General features: G+C 37.4%; 1 protein-coding gene across 3 annotated transcripts in view; it reads left to right on the top strand.

Annotated features, from left to right (window-relative positions):
* Positions 1 to 995: 995 nt before the first annotated feature.
* TAX1BP1 (Tax1 binding protein 1) overlaps positions 996 to 24,770 on the top strand; it is a 48,536-nt gene continuing 24,761 nt past the window's right edge. For all 3 annotated transcript variants that reach the window (XM_065752909.1, XM_065752910.1, XM_065752908.1), the window contains exons 1-5: positions 996 to 1,077; positions 2,876 to 3,059; positions 14,800 to 14,902; positions 16,469 to 16,656; positions 17,405 to 17,563. In XM_065752909.1, coding sequence (XP_065608981.1) covers positions 2,883 to 3,059; positions 14,800 to 14,902; positions 16,469 to 16,656; positions 17,405 to 17,563 — 627 coding nt within the window. In that variant the 5' untranslated portion in view covers positions 996 to 1,077; positions 2,876 to 2,882. The remainder of the gene's footprint in view (positions 1,078 to 2,875; positions 3,060 to 14,799; positions 14,903 to 16,468; positions 16,657 to 17,404; positions 17,564 to 24,770) is intronic.

Below are 24,770 nucleotides of genomic sequence, written 5' to 3'. Positions count from 1 at the left end.
AGAGCAGCGAGAAGAAGAAATGGTGGGTAGAGATAAGGGAGAATAGCTCTCCCTACCTCCTCAGAAATATTTCTGGCTCATTATCTCACCATTTTCACTTACCTCTACACAAATTCACGTGATCTTTAGAGAAAAAAACGTCTTGCACACACACTTCTTGTGTCTTCTTCCTGAAAGAAGGTTGTAGTGAGGTGGGGGCTGGCTTCTTCCTTCAGGTAACTAGTGACAGGATGAGAGGTAATGATTTTAAGTAGTGTCAGGATATGTTCAGGTTGGATGATAAGAAAAATTCCTTCTCAGAAAGAGTGAAAAGGCTGCTCAGGGAGTGGTGGAGTCACCATCCCTCGAGGTGTTCAAGGGTAGGTGTGACACTGAGAGATATGGTTACCGGGCATGGTGGTGATGGGCTGGTGGTTGGACTAGATGACCTTAGTATATTTTTCCAACCTTAGTGACTTCATGATTCTAAAACAATGGATTTGTATATAATGCAGGAAATGTATGGCTTTCCCGGGAAAAATGGAACATACGAATAATATAAGGAATTATTAATTATGTATAGAAATAAAAATGATTACTTAATAACCTGTTGTACAGGTTACACATGAAGACGTTAAGTTTGTTTTCAGACAACCATTAATAACTGGAGTTTCTGTGCTCCAGCTTAGTTTCATTAGGGGCAACCATTAAAAAGCCAGTCCCCTTGTCAAATACTCTAGTCAATAACCTGCTCATTACACCTCTCCACATAATCCATTGAGAATGGAAACAGAAATGAGACAGTGGCGGTAAAGAGTCAAAGGTGATTTCAAAGACCATTTGCAGCAGCGGTCACGCTCTGTGTCCTGGGAGAAGCTCGACATACCAGTTACTCATCACTGAACGTCGTTCATCTCCCTCGTTCTGTACGGGAGCTACAACTCGTCCAGCACGAACCTCAGAGCCCGGCCAAACCGTCGCTTCCCCGCCCCCCGCGGGCAGGGCCGGCGCTGGAAGTGACGCGAGCGGGCGGGACTGCGCGGCGCTGATGGCGGAGGCCCCATGTTGATGTCCCCGGCGTCCTCCGCGCCTGCTTAGGTAAGGAACGCTGCCGGGCGCGGCCGAGGGGGGCTGGTAGTGCCGGCAGCCCCTTCCCCGCCGGACCCCGGCACCCGCAGGGCCGGGCAGGGACGTGAGGCAGCGGGCGGCGGCACTGCGCCACCGGGCGGCCCCCCTTCCCCCCCCCTCCCCTGCCGGCTGCCGTGGGCCGGAGCAGGAAGGGACTGTACCGCGGGCGGGGGGTGCGGAGCTCCCCCTCCCTGAGCAGGCGCTGCTGAGGGGTGCTGGCGCGGGCAGGTATAGCCGGGGCCACGGCAGAAGGGCAGAAGGAGGAACCGGCCCGGCCTCCTGCCTTTCCTCAATCCCGTCCTTCTCGCCTGGCTGGCTGCCTTCCCGAGAGAATCGCTTGTCACGCCGCTGGCGAAGCCCAGCCGTAACTCTTCCTCCTCCTCTTCCTCTCTTGTGTCCCCGCCGGTAGGCGCTCATCCCGGCTGCTCGGGCCGCCCTGCGCAGGTCTGGATGCGGGAGTGCTCCGGCCAAGGGCTGGAAACCAGAGCAGGCTGCTGAAGTCGTTTCTTCTTCGTCGCGTGTTCTTACGACAAATCTGTTTTAAGAAAGTTACATCTTAATGTTTTACTAACGGGCGATGAGAGCTGACGCGGTTTGTCTCATTTCATTGTTAATTAGCTTCAGATGCGAAGGCTGTTCTGTTTCTTTTGGTTTGTACCTTTTAATAATTCGGAGTGTTTTTGTGAAGTATCTCAAGTGTAATCTTATTTTAAAAGTTTGTTCAGGGTACAAAACAACATTTATTTGTTAGCATTTATCAAATTAACATCCTTCTTGTGTTACACAGATTTGGACAATACTAACCTTGTCCTGCACGATAAATACCGGTTCACTTCAGGGTGTTTTATTTCAGGCAACGAGTTCTTTGCTGCTTATTTCTTAACCGTTGAAAAAATAAAAAAAATTTTAAAAAGGTTGTGGGAGATAAACAAGCAGCTTTTAATCTTCCAGCTTCTTGAGACTTGCACTGACCCATCCCTTTTTAAGATTGGTTTCCACATACATATCTTCAGTAGATGAGTGTGTCGTGTCACGCACTTGGTGGTTACCTGGTCTGAGGTGTGTGTTTGCCAGGTCACTATAAAGTTAGTTTCAATACCAGTTTCCAACTGACTTAGTGCTAATGCATCAAACTGCACACAGAATGACTGCCACCAGTTCAGACTGTTGTTATTGGTAAATGTACGGGAGTAAGGGTGTCTGTTTTTGAAGCGGGAACAGCAAAAGGTGTTCCCAGACTGCCAATAACAGAAGAGAGGAGAAATCTTTTTGAAGAAGAGAGAAAGAAAGAAAAGAACAACTGTTAAGATAAATTTGTTGTTTGTTAAAATGTCTTAATTGAAGCTTGCTTTCCTCTACTGAGAGGGGAGCAAAATTTTATTTATGGTAATACTGTCAAACACACTGAGCAATACAGGTTTCCCTGAAGCATCTGGAATCATTAAAGACATTTAATTAAATCAGAACCCTGTCTCATTTTCCCAGCACTTTTATTTCCCACTTTCTGGTACTCTGTGTTAGAGCATTCAGTTTAGTGGTGCTTTCTCTCTGTCTTGGTTTCATCACTGAGGTGACTGCCCTTTCAATCTGAGAAGTTATTGTTTCGGAGTGAAGCTGAGGCAGTGCATTTTGTTGGGCTTGCTCTGTAGCTGTCTGATGTCAAACTAGAGGAGCGAATGTTTATTTTCTCTGGTATCTTTCAAATAGCTTATTTTCTAACTTTGTTACTTCAGTATAGTGAAGAACTGCTTGTACAATTTTGTTGCAGATCAATCATGTCATCCTTTCAAGAAGTTTCATCTTCAGCTAACGCTTTACAAACTTCCAATTTTGCTCATGTGATTTTTCAAAATGTGGCAAAAAGTTATCTTCCGAACGCACACCTTGAATGTCACTACACTCTGACCCAGTTTATCCATCCTCATCAGAAAGACTGGGTTGGTATTTTCAAGGTAAGTAAAACTTGATCTATTTCTGTTTTTCACATGTTCACTGTCTTCTTCACCAGTTAAAAAAAGAGAAAACTGAAAATAATAGGAACTTCCTCATAAATGTAAGAAGAAACATCGCTGTCTATTAGTTACTCCTGGTAGAGTCTGAGCTTTTAATGAAGATGAGAGTGGAGTGATGAGTACAAGAGTGCTGGAGTAAAGGGAAGCTGTGAAGTGGTAGAGAATTAAATGGAAATGATTTGGAAGGAGAGTTTTTAATCATATGTTGAGTGAGTTGTGTAAGGGAGGCATTAACTACAAGCAGGCTGATTTCCAGTGGGAACTGGTTAAAAATATGTACGTGTGTTTTGATGATCTGTTTTGACAAATAGGAGTGTGACAGCACACTTGATGTTTAGTTAACAGCGTGAATGCAATGGAAGAAAAGTCAAAACTTAAAAGAGATTGCTGATCAGGTTACACAAGCATTTCAAAATTATTTAAATGAGAAATAAATGTTGTGGTTTTGTTTGAATCAGTCTAAGTGAGGGAGGCAAATTAGGGTTCCTAAAAATACAGATTTGTTTTTAAATGCAGCAGAAAATCTGTTTTTTCAGTGACTGCATATAATGCTATGTCTGATGTACAACTATCTTTGGTTTCATTGTCTGTAGTGATAATTTCATCAGCTATTGAGGTATGAGGTTTTTATTTGACAATTGCAGGCAGTATAGCTTAAGTAATTGTTTGAGAAGCACTGAGCTGACAGAACGTAACACAGCTGTAACACATCTTCCCTTTCTTTTACTTCTTTTCTTCCTCTCCTTGCTGTGAAAGAAGTTCTTGTGTGATGAATAAAATCATGGAATTGATTTCAGGTTAAATGCAGAGTTTTGGGAGTAAACTACTACTGGGGGATTTCACAGCTGAATTTCCAGTCCACCTCATTCTCATCAGCACAAGGGAAGGAAATATTGCAAGATGGGGAAAAGGATGAGAATTGTTTTCTGTTGTCACTGGGTGTTACAAATACAGCATCTTGCTGTAGTTACAGTACTGTGAGGTAAATGAAGCCAGCTCTATCAGTGCTGTTCAACAGTATGTGTGTGAGTAATGCTTACAGTAAAGTAAATAGTTCATGCTTCATTTTCACTGAGATTTTTTCCTGTGAACATTGTAGTGTTGATGGTTGGCTACTGTTCTATTTTAGGGGGCAGTGGCTTCAGCTGTATTCCCTCCCGTGTTTGCTCATCTGGTTCACTAAGAACTTTTTTCTTATTGTATTGAACAAAATTTATAGGCACCTCTTAGAAGTTCGTGATTTCACAGAATCACAGAATTGTAGGGGTTGGAAGGGACCTCTGGAGATCACTGAGTCCAACCCCCTGCCCAAGCAGCTCCCTAGCCCAGGTTGCACAGGTAGGCGTCCAGGCGGGTCTGGAACGTCTCCAGAGAAGGAAACTCCACCACCTCTCTGTGCAGCTGTGCCACTGCTCCGTCACTGCACTGTGGAGAAGTTCCCATGCACATTTGTGCAGAACTTCCTATGCTTCAGTCTGTGGCCGTTTTCCCTCATCCTATCACCACACACTGCTGAGAAGGTTCAAATTGAAAGTTCAGTTCTACAGCCACAGTGATCTCTTCAGTAAACACTGATTATCTGTGTCCTTGTGTCATCCTGCTTGTTTTTCTAGTCCAGCTGTTTATGCAGCTGCACGGCAAAATGGATCAGGGAAATGATCTGACTGAAAAATACCATCTCAACCCCCAGCTTTTACCACCTCGTTTCCCAGCTGGTTTGATTCCTCAGTTTGGTCACTGCGTGATGCAGTTGGCAGCTCTCCTGTCATCACTGATGGAAGCGGGTGGATTAGGAAAGTGGGGGAAGAGGGGAAGGGCTAGGCCTGGTTAATTGGCATGGCTGCTTGGTGTGGAATGATAATATAAGTTCTGTCAGATCTTTTCAGAATTCTCTAAAAAACGAGTAGTTCTAGAAACAAAAACAGATTTCTTAACACCAATTCTTAGATTCTCGCTTCTGAGATTTTAAACATTTCCTTGGTTTCAGTGTATTACATAGACTGTTTTTATTGCATATGTACTTGCATGTGTAAAAACTGTCCTAGTTTATGCAACTTACGTGGAAAAAGTCATGTTAAAAATGGAATCCTTTGTAGCAGTGAGAAATTAATTATAAGGCTTTCTTTCTGTGTGGTTGTTTTATTTATTTATGGAATTTATTTGCTTTTTGTTTTCTTAGTATTTTTAAAATTTTTTTTTACCTGGTGTGTGTTTTTTCCACTCTTTGTATTTAACACCTTTGTGCTCTCCTGTTTCCAGTTTTTTATGTCTACTGGATATTGCATTTTCCTTACTGAGTGTGGCATCTATTTAGTACTGTGATGCTGTAATGTCAAAAAGGTCTTGTTGGGAGGTAGAATAGGTCTAGAAACACAGAACTAAGCTAAATATTTGTCTCATACGACATTATTCCAAAGAACTAAATAAATTTTGAAACATGCAGGCATTCTAGAATTTAACTTGTGTGTATGCTATAGATAGGATGTTTGTTTTTTTTTGTTGTTCCTAGTGTGATTTAAACTGGTCAGTTTTGGTGTTCTGTTATGCCAAGCAAGTAATTTCTTGCTTATGTTGCAGATGAATTGTTTGGGAGAGTTGTCTATTGATAATGCAAGCACAGTGTTCGTATATTAAGAGGGTAATGTTGCATATGCAGTGAATATGGAAGAGCAGGATGTTTCAGTTACACCAGTTTTCTTACAAACTAGACCTGTCTAATGGGCATATATGAGTATGTTAACTATACCTTTGGCAAAAACTCGGTGGAAAAAGAACAGTAATGAATAGTGTTACCCTCGCATTTGTTTTAAAGTGCTGAGTATGCAGTCCTATGTTTGGTTTTTTTTTTGCATGTTTCTTTCTTTTTTTTCCCTGTTCTTTACTGGATGTTTTTGACTGAGTCTCCCAATCTGTTGTCATTCATTACTGCTATTTCTTTTCTGCTATTGTGGTGTTCTGGAGGGTCATTTGTAATGAAACACTAGAAGATCTTGATTAGTTTTACCATGCTCGTTACCAAGGGGGAAAAAAACACCAAACAAAGTAGTTTTACAGTGTCTAGTGCTTGGCATGTGCTTCCTTAGCCTGAATTCCTCTTTGTGCTGTTTTATGGGAACTAGAATTTGAGATTTGCTTTCCCTCTAATGAGGGATTCTGTGCAGAGGATCCTGATGTTCCTAGAGTCCCTGAGGGGAGAAGGCTTACTGTTCCTGATAGGTTTAATAGGAGATCTGTACTCTCAGAACTATCCAAGCTCAGTGTCTCCTTCTCCTCCCCTTCTCTTTGATGAGTTGAAATCTGGAAATGCCCTTAGGGTAATCCAAATCGAAACCTTTGAAATGAGGGAAGACAATTAGTATGTGTTCTACATCTGTTTGCAAAAATTGGCTGGCTGGTAGGTGGTCCTAGTCTCCGGATGGGGACCTCTACAGTTTGTTACTTTGTTTTATGATAAAATGAAATAATCATATGGCCACATTTTTTTTGCATTATTAGTATGTAATGTCCAGATTTGTGGAAGTGTTTGGAAAAGAGTGTTTGGCTTTTAGGAAGAATTGCTTGTGACTCTGTGTAGGGCAGATGTGTGCAAGTTGGGCTAGCAGATGTTCAGTCTGCAGAAGATGAAGCTTTACTACGTATCTCAAAAGTGCAGTGAAATAATTTAATGGACATGATAAGGTGTGTTACTTCAAGAGAGCAGAATTAGAGGTATATATATTTGTGGTGTAGATTGTAGTAATATCTAAGTTGCTGAAGATTTAATTCTGCAGAGGCTGGCATGCTGGGAAGACCTGTGGTATCAGATGGGAATCTTACTTACTTTAATATAATGGCTTCAGTTATGCTTCATCATTAACTAATCAGATATTTTCTTTTCCTTGGTTCCAATAATAATAACTCATTTTTTAAGTAATCAACACTGCTGTTCTGATGTACTTTTGGTATTGACTGCCACAATATACACCTAGAGAAGAAAAGGAAATTCATTCTTAAGGTGCACATTTTTAATTTCCACAATCTAAAAATGATGGTCCGAATTTCTGGTAACTTAACGTATGGAAAAATAAATAACTAGGATTGGGAAGATCTTTAAAGGTTATTTGAATACAGGAGCTACAGGCTTGATCTGAAAAGGTGCTCATTATTTAGGAGGTCATACCTCAGGTACTGTTTGTGCATCACTGCAGTTCGTGTGTTTACATGCAGATTAATTTCTGTCCTTTTGGTGCACTGATTTATAGCAAACCTTGGAATTACCTTGTCTGTGATCTGTAAAATTTGCAGTGGATTGTCAAGATGGCTGATAGTCTTGTCACAAAGGAAAAAACAAGCTATAGATGTGCTTTCTTTGCAGTCCTCTGGGTTATTTTGTCTTCTTTGAACTTTGAACTGCAAATACCAGCGCAACTTGTCTGAGTAATTTCAAAGTCCTGGTTGTGTCATAGGCTGATATTCTAGGTAACAATTACTTTATAATGTGATCTGTAAATATGTGAGTATAGGGCAACAGCTGGGGATGTGTTACTGACCACAGTAGTATTGAAATACATTTTTTTTTTCTGTCATGGAATCATCAACAGCCCAACATAACAGATACAGGAATGTTTAGTGAACAGTATGTACTGTTTTTTAAAATAGTTGGGAAAGAATTACTGGAATTCCACATGTTTTGAGAATTGAGAATTACTATATCCACCAGTTATGGTGGTTCTCTTCTTTCTTTTTCTTTTTTTTTTCTATTTTCTGTCTTTAGAAAGTCATATTTCAAATAATTTAAATATTTCTCTTACAAATAGTTTAAAAAAAAAAGTCTGTTGTAATGGCATTCACAGTTTCCTCTCTAGATAGGATTACAGGATGTTATTTTAATAAGAGATTTTCACATTCAATTTGAAGTGTCATTAGTTTTCTGAAAATATTTGCTGTAGTAGGCTTGTCTCTTAACACACAAGTGACATAACAAAATGGTCATTAGCTGGTAGCAATTTTGAAATAAAAAGGTTGTGCTAATACTGTTCTCATGAAATGTGTTAAATTAATATTTTACTGAAACACAAGCACCTTTTTTTTTTCTACTTGTTCATTTTTATCTCTTAAAGTAAACAGTAACTTTGTGACTCTTTGATCTGTCATAACATTTCATTGGGCAGTCATCTACATGTGTACCAGGTTTTCTTTTAGAGTGTTCATATTTCTGTATTTTGATTTATACCTAATAGGAAAGAAAGTTGATTATATTTTCTAGGCACCCTGTCAGTGTCACTTTCACATATTATTCTGAACTATGAGATAGAAGTGCAACCAACAAGAAATGATAATAGGTTAGGAACCTGATATTACCTTGATATAGCAAAAAATACCATATGTTCTCAATAGCCTGAGTTAAAAGGTTGCCTGTACGTGTTTGTAACATTCAGCAGAGATGAACAGCTTTGGGATTTGGACATGTGATTTCTTTCTTTGAGAGAGAGATCACTGTATACTTGCAATACTGAAGAGCTCTTTGTCAAATAATATTCCAAACTGCATAGTTTCCTTTCTGGATAACAAAAAGGAATTAATTTTAACTCTGGTAGTTCTTTTAGAGTTGCATCATATTAGGTATGTACAGTACGAGCCCATTGGACATGTCAGTGTTGCTTCAGCTGAACAGGTTTCTCCTGGATTTGCTTCTTTGATCTGTAGGGAGTACACGTGCTATGTAGTTGGGTAAGATGCTGTCCAACGGAGCAGAGTGAAAGGTGCTGTTCTTGTGGTTGTAGGAGAACTACTAGAGGTCAGTGAAGAAAAGGCTGAACGAGCTTCTTGTGCAACAGTACTTCCTTGAAGCAGTCATGCTCCAGATTGAGTTGAAATGGCACACACACACACACACACACACACACAATTTTTTTACATGATTGTGACAAATAAGTCAAGAAATAAAAGTTTGAAAATACTTTTACATTTTAAACACTGTATAGTTGTAAGACAACTTTCAGAAAAACCTCAAGATAAATCAGATGCAAGTCAAAGGAGACAGATTAAAATAAAATAGTTGATCATTATTTTTCTTCAATAATAAAGTGTATAAGGCATATGGAGAGTTCCCAACTGTGCTGTTAGATGTTTTTTTTTTTTTTTTTTTTAATTCTTTGCATTGTTTAGTTTATTAGTCAGCTGATTTTTTTTTCCTAGCCTCTTGGTGGAAATGTACTGTGGGTGAAATGTGGGAATATATTGTGAATAAAATGTTATTGTGGGGGAAGCTAATCCCACTGTGGGTCTATTTGGTGGTAAAAGGACTTGTATGTGCAGGGCAGCACAGGGTAACCAACTCTGACAACTGGATACCTATTAGTAGAGAGGAGCTGTGTGGGTATTGCAGACAGCTGAGTCATCCCCACCAGCTCAGCCAGGCTGAAAAGCACTCAGTGTTTGTCACCTTACGTTTACTGAACTTCAGCATTTACACTGTGACTACGGAATAGGTTATGTAACTAAAAAGTAGCTTATGATGTCTTAATGCTCTATAGTGGACTATTAAAGCTTCCTGTTTTACGAAAAGAAAGCAAACTGTATGAGTATTGTTTGAGTAACACATTGCACATGGTAATGTAATCTGGATATGACATTTTGTAGGAGGTGTGATTTTGAGCTGTGTATTTTGTGTTTGACTTGAAAACGTGGGTAGAGATTGTTGAAGTAGGATTGGATTCTGAGCTGTTAATCTGTTAATATGTAGAAATAAGAGCATTGCAATGTACACGTAACTTTCTGTTCAGAAATAATTTCTGAGCAAAGTTTGTGAGAATAATTAAAGCAAGAGAAACAGAGGCTGGAAAGGTGTACCAAGTACTAGGTTAGCAGCAGAAACTAATCCTAATTTTGGTTATAACATAGATCTATCATGTATGTATTCAGGGGAGTTGCACCATCTGAGTCTTGTTTTGTCTTTTGGCTAAGAAATAAGAACACAAATTTTTTTTGGTTTTTACCTTTGGACAAACAGCTCTGAGGACCTCAAATATGATCCAAGGGATGAAACACCTCTGCTGTGAGGACAGACTGGGAGAGCTTGGGCTGCTGAGCATGAGGAGGAGGTTCCAGGGAGAAATTACGGTGGCCTTTTGGTATCTAAACAGTGCTATAAGAAAGGAGAGACTCTTTAGCAGGGTCTGCTGCGATAGGACAAGGGGAAATGGTTTCAAACATAAAGAGGAGATTTAGTTTAGATATAAGGAAAAAGTCTTCTGCAGTGGGTGTGGTGAGGCACTGGAATAGTTTGCCCAGAAAAGTGGTGGAAGCCCCAGCCCTGGATACACTCAAGGTCAGGATCAACCAGGCTCTGAGCAACCTGATCTGGCTGTTGGTGTCCCTATTCATTGCAGGTGAATTGTTCTAGATGACCTCTAAAGGTTTGTTCTACCTCTAAGAATTCTATGATTCTGAGTTTTCACTTAATTCCTTAAAAAGTAGTGGCATCATTGCAGCCCGTCAGTACATTGGACATTGGACGGAGAACTTGAGGTCAGAGTTCATAGGAAGCCTTGTACTTTAGTTTGACAAGTTATTCTCTTTTTTTCTTCCTCTAACATTCAGGGTTTTTTATTTTTATTTATTATTTTTGCCGGAGTTCTTCTATATTTTGTAGTGTTTCTGTACTTGAATGGGAATATTGTATTATTTGCCATTGCTCATGCCATGATTTTGTTTTAGAATTGTAAACTGTGCCTTTTCTACTCTTCCTTGCTCTCAGGAAGTTCCACAGTGCATCCTGTTGAAATAGCTCAGTTTAGATTTCTGGTGGGAAGCAAGTGTGTATCTGCTAGTGTATACTTGCTTTGCCCTTTGGAATTTTGGGTTTATGTTGGTAGTTGATGATGTATTTTCTTTTTTAACTGATGTGAAATTACATCACTAAGGAAATCTCTTTGTTGTCTGTAGCTATTTTGGTATAGATACTGTTTTGGTTGATGGTGCTTTCGTATTGAAAATCTTATTCTATTTTTTTAGATTGTTAAAAATAGAAAAATAGTTGTTTTAAAGATAAAGATCCTTGACTTACAGCATCTGTTACTTCTCTATTTTCTTCTCAGCATATAATTACTTTGTTTTCACTCCTTATTTCTTTCACTTAAGAAGTAATCCTGTGGAAGGATGGATAATCATTGTTTACTAACTTGTTTGCTGCACAATACACAACCTTCTCCTTTCTTATTTATGTAACTGTGAGGATTTTGAGATTTGTTCATATTTTCTTCCCTGCATTGTCATGTTTTTATATATGCAATTCCTAGCAGGGAAGCCTGTTTTCTGAAATCCCATGTATGAAAGTAACCACTGGGAAATCTGCTTATGTGGATGACCTTGCTTATGCCTTGTTAGGAAGTAGTTGGTTTCTGAGAATCAGAAGTGTAAGACGGGAGCTTTGGCAGAGGAAGCAGGTGATGGGTGACCTGAAATAGGGGAAGTTGAGGGAGAAACCTGGTAAACTTCCCAGGGTATTGCCCACTGGCTTGTGATGTGTCGCAATTCTTTCTTTACCAATAACCCACGTACTATGTGTACGTATTTGGCACCAACTCAGAAATGGGCAGGAAGAATTGGTTAATTTGCTGTCTGTGTAATGGGTCTTTGTATTAGTTTAATTAAAATTTCAAACACCCCCACACCCCAAAAAGTTTATTTCTAACAGTAATGCGTATATTTCTAACTTTTTTAATTTCAGGGTAGGTTATTCTGTTTACACATCAATGTCGAATTTATTCTTTTATTTTTTAAATACCTCAGACTGGGAGAAAAGTTCAGTAGGAGACTGAATTGGATGCCTGAAGGGGGGGGATCATGCTGAGAACCATTCTTTGGTTTTACATCCACTGGATTTTGCTTCCTCTCTTATTTTTGTGAAGTGCCTGATTATCAGAAGGAATTACCATTTTACTCAGGAAAGGAGGATATGTATGTGTGTTGATTTTTTTTTTTGCTGTCTTTTTCCCCCCATTGTTTTTAAAACAAAGAAAAACTGGAGTACTCTGAAGAGATTAAATTACTCTGTTCAGAACAAACATGGTGAAGAGTTGTTTCCCTTCTAAAATTAAAACAAAAGTTAACAGCACCCCTCATCCTTTCCCCCGTAAGACCAATTATTGAGAATCCAGTTTCTACATTTAAAAAGTTTTCTATGCTGTAGGGCAACAAATAATGGTATATTATATATACATGGTTCTTTTTTTACAGAAGTGAAAGCAGCTTCAGTGAAGGAAGGGATATTTGCATCTGAATTAGATTTAAAAAGATGACTAATATGAAAACATTGCAGGATATTTTTCCTGTGGATGTTTATTACAGAAGTTTTGCTTTTGTCCCCCCAAGTTACCGGAAGAGCTTTCCTTTCTATTTCTGAAATATTTTATAATGTGGGAATAACAGCCCCAGGAGATTTCATTTCATTCATATCTTTAAAAGTTTCTCAATAGGGGATATCAGAGAAATCTTCAAAAATTTGGCTGAGAATAGGCTTGAAATAGAACAGTTGGTTCCATTTTGGTGATTGTATCAAGTCAACCCAACTTCTCTCTAATGAATATTGCCTTTAAAAAAATGCTTATTGTTAGCATTTGATGTTTTTGCTGTTGTTCACCTTTGCGTTTTATTAATGTATGAAAAGCCTGGTCATCTCAGATATATATATATATATGTATATATATATATATGTATATATACACATTTTTCCCTGAACAGTAAATATTGCTGCACTTACTAAGGCAGAGAGAAGTAGTACTTCTGTATTAGAAAGCTGTAGAATCACGTCTTCAGAATTTTTTTAAATGGTAATTTTTTTTATATACTTGAAATGTTTAACTATGTATTTACTATTTAATTACTTTCAGTTTTGTTGTTCTCATTACCCATACAAGCACCTTTTTCTCTCCCCACCTTTTTTTTTATGCAAGCAACTAAAAAACTTAAAAACTACTTAATTTATAAACCTGACTGGCAACTTACTTTTTTGTCTTTTTTTTCCTCTCTTTTCTGAAACGCTGATAAATTTGGTGGACCATTTGTCCCTTTTCTTTCTTTACTCCAGGACACCATACTTTGTTACTGCAAAAACTGTTGCATATACTTTTTGACAGATTTTTGATATTTTCTTTAGTGCATTGGAACAGGTTATTCTCCACTACCACTATGCTATTATTTTTCTATAGTGATACCCACTGCCTTATAGTAATTGCTCTTGATTTCAGGCTTAGATGAGTATATGCAGTGCTACAGACTTGGGGCAGTGTGGCTGGCGAGCTGCATGGAGGAAAGGGATCTGAGGGTGGTAGCTGACAGCCAGATGAACATAAGCCAGGTCACCAAGAAGGCCAGTGGCATCCTGGCTCGTATCAGAAATACTGTAGTCAGCAGGAGCAGGGAGGTGATTGTACTGAGCACTGATGAAGCCATGCCTTGAGTTCTGAGTTCAGTTTTGGGCCCCTTGCTACAAGAAGGATATTGAGGCCCTGGAGCGTGTCCAGAGAAGGGCAATAAGGCTGATGAAGTCACTGGACCGTGAGTCTTATGGGGAGTGGCTGAGGGAACTGAGGCTGTTTAATCTGAGGGAAGCTCATTGTGGCCATACCACTCTCTGCAGCTGCATGAAAGGAGTTTGTGCTGAGGCAGGGCTTGGCCTCTTCTCCCAGGTAACAGCAATGGGCTTTTAGTTGTGCCAGAGGAGGTTCAGGTTGGATATTAGAAAAAAATATTTTCAGAAAGAGTTGTGGCTTATTGAAATGGGTGCCCAGGGAGGTACTGCAGTCACCATTGCTGGAAATGTTACATCTTTGTGATTCTGGAACAATGAGGAACATGGTTTAGTAGGCGTGGTGGTGATGGGTTGATGTTTAAACTAGATTAGATGATCTTAGTGCTCTTTTCCAAATTTCATGGAATTCTACGACTCTGTTTCAAGCTTGTTGGAATATATTTCATTGCATTTCTTATTGCAAAGATCTGTGGTCTTTATGAAAACCTGGTGTTTATTGAAGTTAGCAGGTAGACTGCTCTAGCTTGGCTGAACTAAGTTTTCATGCCTTATCTTCTTCCTGCAGACACAGCATGTTCTATGTATGGGAAAAATGAAATGCTGGTCATTAATGTTGTGGAAGCTGTTGAAAAAGTGCTAGCTTAGGACTATCAAATCTTGCCTTTTCAGTAGGGAAGAGCTGTTATTTCATTCTTTCTCATTTTATGATCACCCTTTTGGATTGTGAACATAAAATGGTGAGATGTGCAGGTCCTGCCATAGAAAAATCTCAAGATAAACTCCTGAATTAATCTTTTTATATTTTCTGTATCTTTGCAAAAAAAAAAAAAAAAAAAAAGTATCAAATATGAGTTTAATTTATACTGAAAACTGTCTGGTGTTTTAATTTATATGGACCCTTTTATTACCTTAGTCGCATTTATTGACTTAGGTAACAAGCTTAATAAAATGCATGCTAAATCTTTGACATGCTTGTTAAAATATTCCTGATTTGTAAACATTAAGTATCTTTTATTTCATACTAAGTAAGAAATATGCATCTTATGGTATGTTGTAAAGGCCAGGCTGTGATATCTGAACTATGTATAGCATATTTTTCTGCTTAATATTTTTCTCTCCTTTTTTTTTTCTGTTCTGTTTTTGTTGTTATGGTTTACTTTATTTTAGGTTGGTTGGAGTACTGCAAGAGATTATTACACATTTCTGTGGTCACCTATGCCAGAAAATTATGTGGAAGGATCAACTGTCAACTGTGTACTGAACTTTCAAGGTGAATTTAAAAAAAAAACAACAGTATTTGCCTGCATTTTCTAGGTTCTCCATTTTTTTTTAACTTACTTATGTATTAAGATATTTAGGGTTGGAGTAGTTCTAGATTTTTAAAAGCATATGTTGGAAGGGAATTTTCTGCATAAGTCTTTTCTGTGCTTTCTTATCAATGTGAAATTGATTCTTATTTTAGGTGTCAAGGAAATTGTATAAATAATTGTGTGAGTCATTATATTTTTACATAGTAATTGGACAGTGTTCGTGACTGATGGAAAGAGAAGCTGGAAACTATCCAAACACAGAGTGATGTCATTTAATCAATGGCAAGGCTTTTTAATCCTGGCATTTCTTAGTGCATTGTGGCTTTACATGTCTTTAGTCTATGGACTTCTAACAAGTTTACTTTACAAGTTTATACCGTAATTACATTTTCAACGCCATGTGGATATCGGGTCCTTTCCCTTTCCAGACTCAAAAAGATGTGGTAGAACAAGAAAATGAGAGCTGAGAGATGAAAATCAAAGTTAAGAAGAACCTTCAGAACAGTTACATAATATTCTCAATAGTGGCTGACCACATAAAAAGGAACAATGGCTATAGATTGTGGCTTAAGTGCTTTAGATTTATCATCAAGAAGATTTCTTTCACCAAAGGAGGTGAAGAACTAGTAGTAGCAGCACTTGAACAGGTATCCCAGGAACATTTGGAAGGATAAGAGTTCCACATGCTTGGCCTAGACTGCTGCTGAAGTCTCTTTTTGAGCAGGAAGTTGGTCTAGATGACCTTCAGAACTTCCTTCTGTTGGGCTTTTCAGCCTGGAGAAGGGAAATAATGGGGAAAAAACACATCTGTAAAATCAGTTACAGATGGCATGAGTTGATTATCCATTGTTCCTATTTAAAAAAAAAAGAGTGAGGGACCGTCAGTGTAAGTTACCAGTGACAGGTTCATACAGAAAGGTGATATGCAGTCAGGATTTTATGGATGTTAAAAAGTCTAAATGTTCATACCTACATGTAAAAAGAGCACCTTCATTAAAGTCGTTTAATGCTTATGTTCTGCTTCAGTGGCTTCAGTGTTTGTGAGTGCAGATGTATTACTTAAAATATAAAGAAAAAATAATAATAGAGTATTAAAGTCCTGAAATAACTACTTGTGTTAGTTTATTGCCTTGTTTAAAAACAGTGGATTTTTCTGTACCTGCTAGTAGCAATAACTGGAGTGAGTTAACTGTCCTTGTACTCATTAAGAATATAAGTGTCAGTTATACCTAATGTATTTAAGGTGATGTGTGTGTATATGATGTCTGTTAACTGATACTGTCCTAGGCCTCTGTGTCTTATAATAAGGAAATAAATAAAAAGCTAGGGGAAATTTTGGGAATAAAAATTAGTGAGAAGGATGAAATTTTCCTGTTTACTGTTGTGATGGTCTATGTACTGTAAAACCAATAATGAGAACGAAATTCCTAAGTCATGTATGCTCTGATATGTGCTTCTACATGGAAGCTTGCAAAATAAATTAATTTGTGTAGCGTGTCTCTTTAAATCTGAATTTATTTTGACAGGATATTACCTACCAAATGATGATGGAGAATTTTACCAGTTCTGTTATGTGACTCACAAAGGAGAAATCCGAGGAGCAAGCACACCTTTCCAGTTCCGAACCTCTTCTCCTGTTGAAGAATTGCTCACTATGGAGGATGAAGGCAACTCTGACATGCTTGTGGTGACCACAAAAGCTGGACTTCTTGAGGTTTGATTCAATGTTTCTTATAATATTTTCACTTTATGCATTCTTACGTTTTATACGTACTTATCTGCACACAAAGATCCATGAATTGGGTGGAATCTTGAGGAACATGCAAGGAGAATACTCTAGGTTATACACAAAATGGATATATTCCTGGTATGGTTTTCAGTTTTAGATTGGACTTCAGAACGCTTGCATGTTAAGGAGTCAATGTTGAAATATGTTAAAGGTATGGCATTGCACTCAGCATAGGCTGCTTGTCCATCACTGCCATCAGTGCTCTCCTAAAAAGAGAACTGCAGGTGGGCTGGGGGAACACATCTGTTGTGTTTTTCATTTTTTCCTTTTTTTCTTCCCCCAAATTCCTTCCACATTGTTCTTGTGTGTGTATTTATACTGCAGCCATTTTGTCTCGAAGCTGTTACTGTCTTAATTAGCTCTTGCCAAGTGGCAACAAATATAGCACTGTAAAAGCGCTTCTTTTAAAGTGGATAAAAGAGGATGAATTAAGATGTTAATAAAAGTTGCTCTATAATGGAATAGTAGTACTGTAATGTAATGGTAATGTACTTAGAGTAGTGAAGCTTCAGTAATATGGGAAAGAAGATGAAGCTGTAAAATCACCTAGCCAGAAGACACATACTTTGTGCTTCTGCTCGAACACTGGAGTGGTTTGTCATCCACATACTGCTTAGGAATTGAGGGGAGAAACAATGCTAAGAATTCTTTTTTTTTTTTTTTCCTTCTTCAGTTTAAAATTGAAAAAATAGTAAAAGAAAAAGAAGAGCTATTAAAGGTGACTTCTGTTCTGGAGAAAGAAACATTACAACTCCGTGATCAAGTTGAAAGACTGGAAAAAGAACTTAACCTTGAGAAGCAGAGATGTGCCCAACTGCAAACAGAGCAAGAGGTTAGTTGTTTTATTGATAAAAGCCAACTCATAACGTCTGTAATCCTGCTTTTTCAAGATCCAGTTAAACTGAGTGAAAATCAGCTATCAAAACCCCTCAGCAATTAGTTAGACATTTACACTAGAATAGGTCAGTTCCAATTAACCTCCTGCCACTATTCCTTTTATGTCGTAAAATGGTTAAAATATTTAAGCTTTTTGGTACCAGGCGTGGTAAAGTAATCGATGACGACTCTTAGCAGATGTTTGACATTTAATTGTGGAATTCATTGTGGAGAAGTCGTTTGTAGTTCAAAGTTTGCTTGCGTTACCTTTAAGTGAAGGATGGTTTTTCAAATAACTCTCATTAAGGAATAATTATATGGAATGCAGGGCATTGGAAATGGTAATAAATAGTAAATTTTTAGAAAAATGTTGGTATTAAAACAAAGATTGAGACTTGGACAGGACAAAGATGAAGAATGCTACAGCAAGACGTGCTAAGAGTGAAAAGGAACTGCTGTTGGCTTCTCTAAAAGGTTTCACGAAGATCTAATGATTCTGAAACAGAAGACCTTAAAAATTAAGTTACAGTTTTAATTAATAATGTAAATCTAGCCTGAACCAAAGCTAGCTTAATTTGGAATTCTACATATGGTAAGGAGTAAATGTGTACTATAACAAAGACACACAAAATCTGAACCTGATATAAATATTTACACTGCTGCTTTTTTCTTTTTTTAAACAACTTCTAGGAGAAAATTAAGAACATGTGGGAGGGAGGTGGTGACATGGACAAATTTGAAGTAATGATGCCTATATAATTTAGCTGTGGACAGCAGTTAATAGGCTGTTTTGATGTACTAGTATGTATATGTCAACAGTTCTGCCTGATACACCTGTGGTAGCAAGGAATTTGTTGAAAGAATTTGAGTCTTCATAGTTTACTTTAGGTTGTAGTGCAGTGAGCTATGATGTTAGTTAAGGAAAACGGCAGTAATAAGATCTACATTAGGAAAAAAGTGTAAAATCCTATATATGAATTATTTTAGTTTTAAGCACCTGGGAGGATCAGTTTAAGTTAACAAGACTAGAATTAAGTACTTGAAAGCATGCATTTCACTTATTTGAAGAATCAGAAGCTTGATGGATAAGTGAGTGAGCTACATAGGTACCTTTAATTGTTATTTGAGAGTCTTATTTTTAAAACTGCTTGAATGATTGTCAGTTCTAATCCACATTCAATCTGGAATGCATTTTTAGAACAACTTGTCAGATGGGATTTTTGACAGCTGCCCGGTATGAGAAGTTAGGAACAAAAATGTAACGATATTTCTCATGCTTAGCTGTGAATTCCTATAAACAAAAATAATTTTTCTGTTAAGATACCAGAACTTAGAATTTAATTTCGGGAATGTTTTAACTGCAGTTTTTCTATTTTGTTGAAATGGTGATGCAGTGTGAAGAACTTAACACTTTTATATTAGCTGAGCTGTGACTGGGAGTCTGCTTGGACTTGGTTGATGCACCTCCACTTGTCTGGAATACTTTAGTATTTTCCTAAAACATGCATTTATTTTGTCTTGCTTAAGTCTTTGATGCCTTTATTACTTTGCTACTTTAATATTATTTTTTTCCCTAAAAGAATTTCTGCTCAGTTGAAATTTTTTGCATATGTTTATACGTGTATACACATACATTCCTATTTATATATATATAAGCAGAATGTAAATCCATTGTTATTCTCAAATTAAATTTGCATTTGCTGAATCAGATGAAGTAATTTAACTTGTTCAGCATCAGAAAGTTGAATAAAGCATACTTCATATGCAGCTTTCTCTCAAATCTTTGAAGCTGCAAGATCACTTCCCTTTTTCCTTTCTCTCATTTTGTCCCTACTCCTATACAACAACAGGTCAAGAGGTTATATGATTTATCTTTGCTGGGAACACCGTACAGTGGGTTAATGGATTGATTTAAAGATTCCTGAGCAGCAGTTACGCAGCACTCAGTTCAATTACAATAGCTGTGTATGGTTTGTTTGAAATAAGTAAAGTCAGCTAATCTAGTCAGCTTCATGTGACATGAATAATTGTTACTGGCAAGAAACCTAAACACTCCATTAATTCACATTTTTTTTTCCTAAGGCCACAAGGGATAACCTTGAAATGTTAAGTAATTAAAATATAGTTATTTTATATAATAGCAGAACTAATCTCTGCCTGTGCTTAGATATGAATTGGGTGGTTTAGGTTTAGGCCTTTTTTTTCTTTTTTTCCCCATTTAATTTAATGAATGAATAATTTAACAAAATAGTGCTACGGATTCTTCCTTCTTTTGTTCCTGGTGCTTTCTTGTCACATGCATATAGATTTTCAGCTATACTTTAAATATTTGCTACATAGAATTTTTTCAAATTACTTTTTTTTATCCTATTTTATTTTTTAAAAATCTTTGTTTATTTAGACAAAATTTAGATATCTAGTTAAAAAAAAAAGCAACAAAAACTTTTTATATTCTTCAGAGCATATTAAAGAAAAACAGTTACTTAAGTAGCCCATGGAAGAAAAACAGAATTACAGTAAAAGCTATATATCATTACTTTTGTAGTTTAAGAGGAAGCTATAGGTGATAGAAATCTTGAATTCTGTTAAGATAAACTTAGTTTCACCTCGAGACCTCTTTTTCCAACATTGTTTTTCTTTCCTTTTTGCAAGTACTTCCATCAAGACATGCACAAATAGTACTTCTTGTTAACCATAAAAACCTTGCTTAGTTTCCTTAGGACAAATAATATGGCTATCTGAGCTAATATTCTCATCTTTTGATCAAATACATTATTAAACTACACCGTATTAAACTAATCTGAACTATGTATGTATTGGGTTGTTGAAAGGACTGTTGGAGATCACCTGATGGGGACAAGGATACCTTCCACTATGTCAGGCTGCCCGTGGCCCCATCCAACCTGTGGATGAGCACTTCCAGGGTTGGGACAGCCACAGCTTTTCTGGGCAGCCTGTTTTACCACTCTCTTGGAAAGAAATTCTTAATTACATCTAAATCTAAATCTGCCCTGTTTCAGTTAAGAACTGTGATTCCCTCATCGTGTTGCAGTGGCCCTGGTATAATGTCTCTCTGTGTCTTAGAAACTCCCTTTAAATATTAAAGGGTCACAGTGTGGTCTCCCCAAAGACTCCTCCAATCTGAACAACCACAACTCTCAGTTTTTTTCTATCATAGGAGAGTTGTTCCAGCCCTCAGATCATTTTTGTAGCCTTTAAAATAATTGAGTTGGACAGAGTTTGGATTGCGTCACTAGGTGTTGTAATATAAGTTATCTTATTTTGATGCAGTGCAACAAATAGAAGTGAAACTAGTGACAGAAAAGCTCTGAATCTGTAATATGAAAATGATTGGTTAAAATACAGTTCTCTTAATATCCCCTTTTTATTCATATTTGTTTATATGCCCTTCGGATAATTTCCCCTTTTCTTGGTACTGATTTTTTAGCCTTTTGTTTTCAGAAATAGCTCAGGGGTTATTTGGGACCAATGAGAAATGTTCATAGAAAAAAATGATTTCCTAAAATGAACAATGTCACAGTTCTACCAAATTACTGTTTCCCTCCTACTCTTGATTATTGCTCTCTTCCTTGCCTAGTTACTGTCATATAGTTCTGGGCAGTGAAGCTATTGTGCTGTGTCTGCCTTTTGACGTGTTGGGATGCTTTGTAAGTAGTTCTTTATGGACTCTTTTGGGGGGAGTCTCTTACGGAGGTAATTGCAACCTTTCTGGTTCAAAAGATAGTCTTTAGTTACCTTCTTACAAGATGTCTTTGTCATTTTCTGCCAAAAATGGGAGGAAAAATGAAAAAAACTAGAGTTGTTGGAGCATTGTTTCTTGTGCAAGGCTTGCATGTATAGTGTTCCAAGTCACCTTCTGCTTTTAAAGGCTTCTATTTTAGGGTTAGCTTTTTATTTTATGTTTGAGTAAAAAAAAAAAAACAAACAACAAAACAACTTTTTCTATTAGTTTTCTACACAGTGGTTCTTTAACCTAGTTTTCTTAAGATTTTCATTGCTGCTATCACAGAAAAAGAATATTTGCATGACACCCAGATTTGTTTTAGCCAGTGTTGGTGCTCAAATGGAGCACGTGTTCAAGCAGTGCTTTTGCTTTCCCTGCAGAATTCCCAGCTCTGTACTGGGAATTGGATAGATCCAAGAGGAAGCGTTTGGTTCTTTCAGCATTTTGTCTGTTGGAAATATATTTTGCCGTTCGTGTAGAAAAGGGAATGAATTGATGTGTGTTTGTGTATACAAAATGATGTTTTCAGAACTTCAACAAGGATTTCTCCATGTACAGTGTGCATATTCTGTTTTCACTGTGAGTCACAGATAAACAAGGTGGGATGGATTTCACATAATATTTGATAGACTAGATTAAGCCACAATGCAGGTGTGAGTACTAACCCAAATAGGCAGCTGAACATTGCACAGTGGCTCTCTCAATTCCTCCTCCAGAGGGAACAGCAGAAGTTAGAAATTTGAAGGGTTGAGATAAAGCTGGTTTACTAAGTGAAAAGACGAGAATAAAGTGACAGAAAATGTAATTGCTCACTACCAACCTGGAGAAATGGCAGTCCTAGTCAAGTACACTCTGCCATTGTGTTGGTGTGTGGAAGCTGTCCTGGCTGTGCCTCGTCAGCCTATTTTAATGGTTAACACCTTGTTCCCCAGATTACATGAAATCATCTGTCAAAAAGTATGTAAGTTTAACTGCCTGCTACTATGTGTGGGGATTCTGAAATACTGGAAATATTTCAGAAATATTGGAAATACTTCAGTGGTATCATCACATCTTTTTCTTACTGGTTTCTTCTTCTAGTACTTCAGAGTTGGTGCTGTTACTCAGGAACATCATGGCAGTAAAAACATTTAATTTTGAATCCTGTTGTATGTAGAGCTTGCAACTCTAGTAATACAACACTGTTAAAATGATGCTGTAATTAGTCACTGTGATAATTTTATTTAAGGTGATACGTGGTCATCAAAACTCTCTCAGGTTGCTTTCAACATAAAATCTTTCCTTTTGATTCCTACTGAGACCACTTGTTTACTGGCACATGCTTTTATGTGAGAGCTGCGTTACTAAGCTACTTTTACCTTAAAAGTAAAAGGAAAGCTGAAGAACATTGATTCAAAAATTGATTGCCTTTTCATGTACAAAATAATAACACTAAATAATTATACAAATACTTCTAATATTTATCTTATACATTCTAAATATTAAAAATATTCCTGAATGCATGCTTTTTGTTGTTGTTGTTGTTTGTTTTGTTTTCCCAATTTTGCGTGTACTTAAATTGTGTTTGCTGGCAGCAGTGCACTTGTCTACTCTGCTAAGGTTTAATATTACCTCCTAGAAAAGAGGAAGCACACAGCAGTTATAATATCAGTCCTTCATTGATTTGCTCTTTTGACACTGCAGCTGTTCGATTTTGTAAACACAGGTTGTCTGTATTTCTGCAGAGAGGACACCTTGCATGTCTGATCTTTTGCAATCTTTTGACTCCCTCTAGTGGGCAAAGAGTACTTCTGAGCTGATTTCTTTATAGGTTCACATTAAATCTTATTCCTAGAGCAGTGGTGTTCTTAGACTTTTAACTTCAGTCAGAAGCGACAGCCTTAGGAGTTACCAGCTCGTTGTTTGGCCCTGTGAATATCTACTAAATGTTTCTATTGTGACACTGGCTTAAAGAGATGTGTAAGTGAATGTACTGACTTAATGAACTTGTTCTTTTGCCAGCTTTTTTGAAAGTTTATTTCACTTTTGAGAAGTGAGCTTATTCATCTACCTGGTGTAGGTTGTTTTAATTGTATATCCATCTCAATCCAGAGTCTGCTGAGGTATGCCACCTGCACAGTAGCTTTTTTCACAAAAGAATTTTATTCAGGTGTTAGGGTTCCTCTGATCCATCTCACAAGGAGAATTTCCCTGGTTAGACAGTGACAGAATGCTGTTGTGCAGTGTGATCTGTCTGTGGTGTAGTTACCTAGTTCAGATTGCGTGCATAAAAGTAAATGAATAAAGTATTTTTTCAGTGCCTCTTTAAATCACTTTAAATAAAACTGTATTGTTTTTATATGTGCTGCATGCCCTAAAGACAAAGGATCAGGGAGATTCATTGTTTTAAAACAAAAGCAAAGCAAAAGCCTATTGTGTAAAATAACAGTTTAAAGATACAGATTAAACCATCAGAATTTGATTTGTCACCAGCAATTGTAGTACCAAAGGGTGCTGTAAGTGTTCTGTGAAGAGAAAACCCTGTTTTGTTGATTCAGTGACTGTTCTGTGAATGATTATTTCTTAAACCAACTGATTTAAATTTATTTCACTGGATGGGTGGAGGTACTCTTACATGTTAAATGCCTGTACTTCAATTCAAGTTACGTATTCGTGAGTGATTTTTTGCAGCTTCTAGTGAAGTTACAAGGAAGTGAAGAAACTGACATTCTGAAATGCCTGTGCTGCAAAATCATAGTCAGTTTGTAAATGTTTGGGTTGTCTCCTGGAGAAGAAATTTGTGCCTGCAATTTTCATGACAGTTGCAGTATGACTGATGTTATGTAGATAAACTTCTATAGAGTTAGACCTTAGTTTTGTGCAATATAGAGGCATGTAGTATTCATTCTGTTTAATAATGTTAGTTGAATTAACACATTTAAATTACTACTGTTGTGATATATTAGATTTGGGGTTAGAAAGATTTGAGTGGTTAGGGCAGTATTTCTGTAGCCTGTCATACTGATTAAGATAAAGACTTTGTATTTGTTTTAGTCTGGTTTACTGTTTTACTTTGCTGAATGATTAACTTTACTTTTGTAAAGGAGATACAATTTGAGGTTTCATTTCAGGTTGTTTGGGCCTTGACAGATACTCAGATGGATTTTCCAGTGGCCATAGTGTTACTGTGTAGTGTTCATTGCTTGCCCTCTGAGGTAATTTAGACAGGGTATGATGCTGGCCATGTATTTCTTACAGTTCTGTTGGATCTACTTTGCTATCAGTGGGCTAAACAAGAGGCTCCTGCAGATAATCAATCCAGATGTCTGAAATTCTCAATAGGGTATGAAACATAATGATTCCCCCAGCATTAAGTTTCATCCAAGTAAATAAGAGCAGCTGAAACTTGAAAGATGCTGCACTTTTTAATTTTTTTTTA

Source organism: Cyrtonyx montezumae, unplaced genomic scaffold, assembly GCF_038088225.1.
Source record: "Cyrtonyx montezumae isolate F1298 unplaced genomic scaffold, pur_monq_1.0 scaffold_8, whole genome shotgun sequence".
NCBI classification, from domain to species: domain Eukaryota; kingdom Metazoa; phylum Chordata; class Aves; order Galliformes; family Odontophoridae; genus Cyrtonyx; species Cyrtonyx montezumae.
The sequence above is the reverse complement of the archived record's forward strand: the minus strand, read 5'-3'. Positions and strand labels throughout refer to the sequence as shown.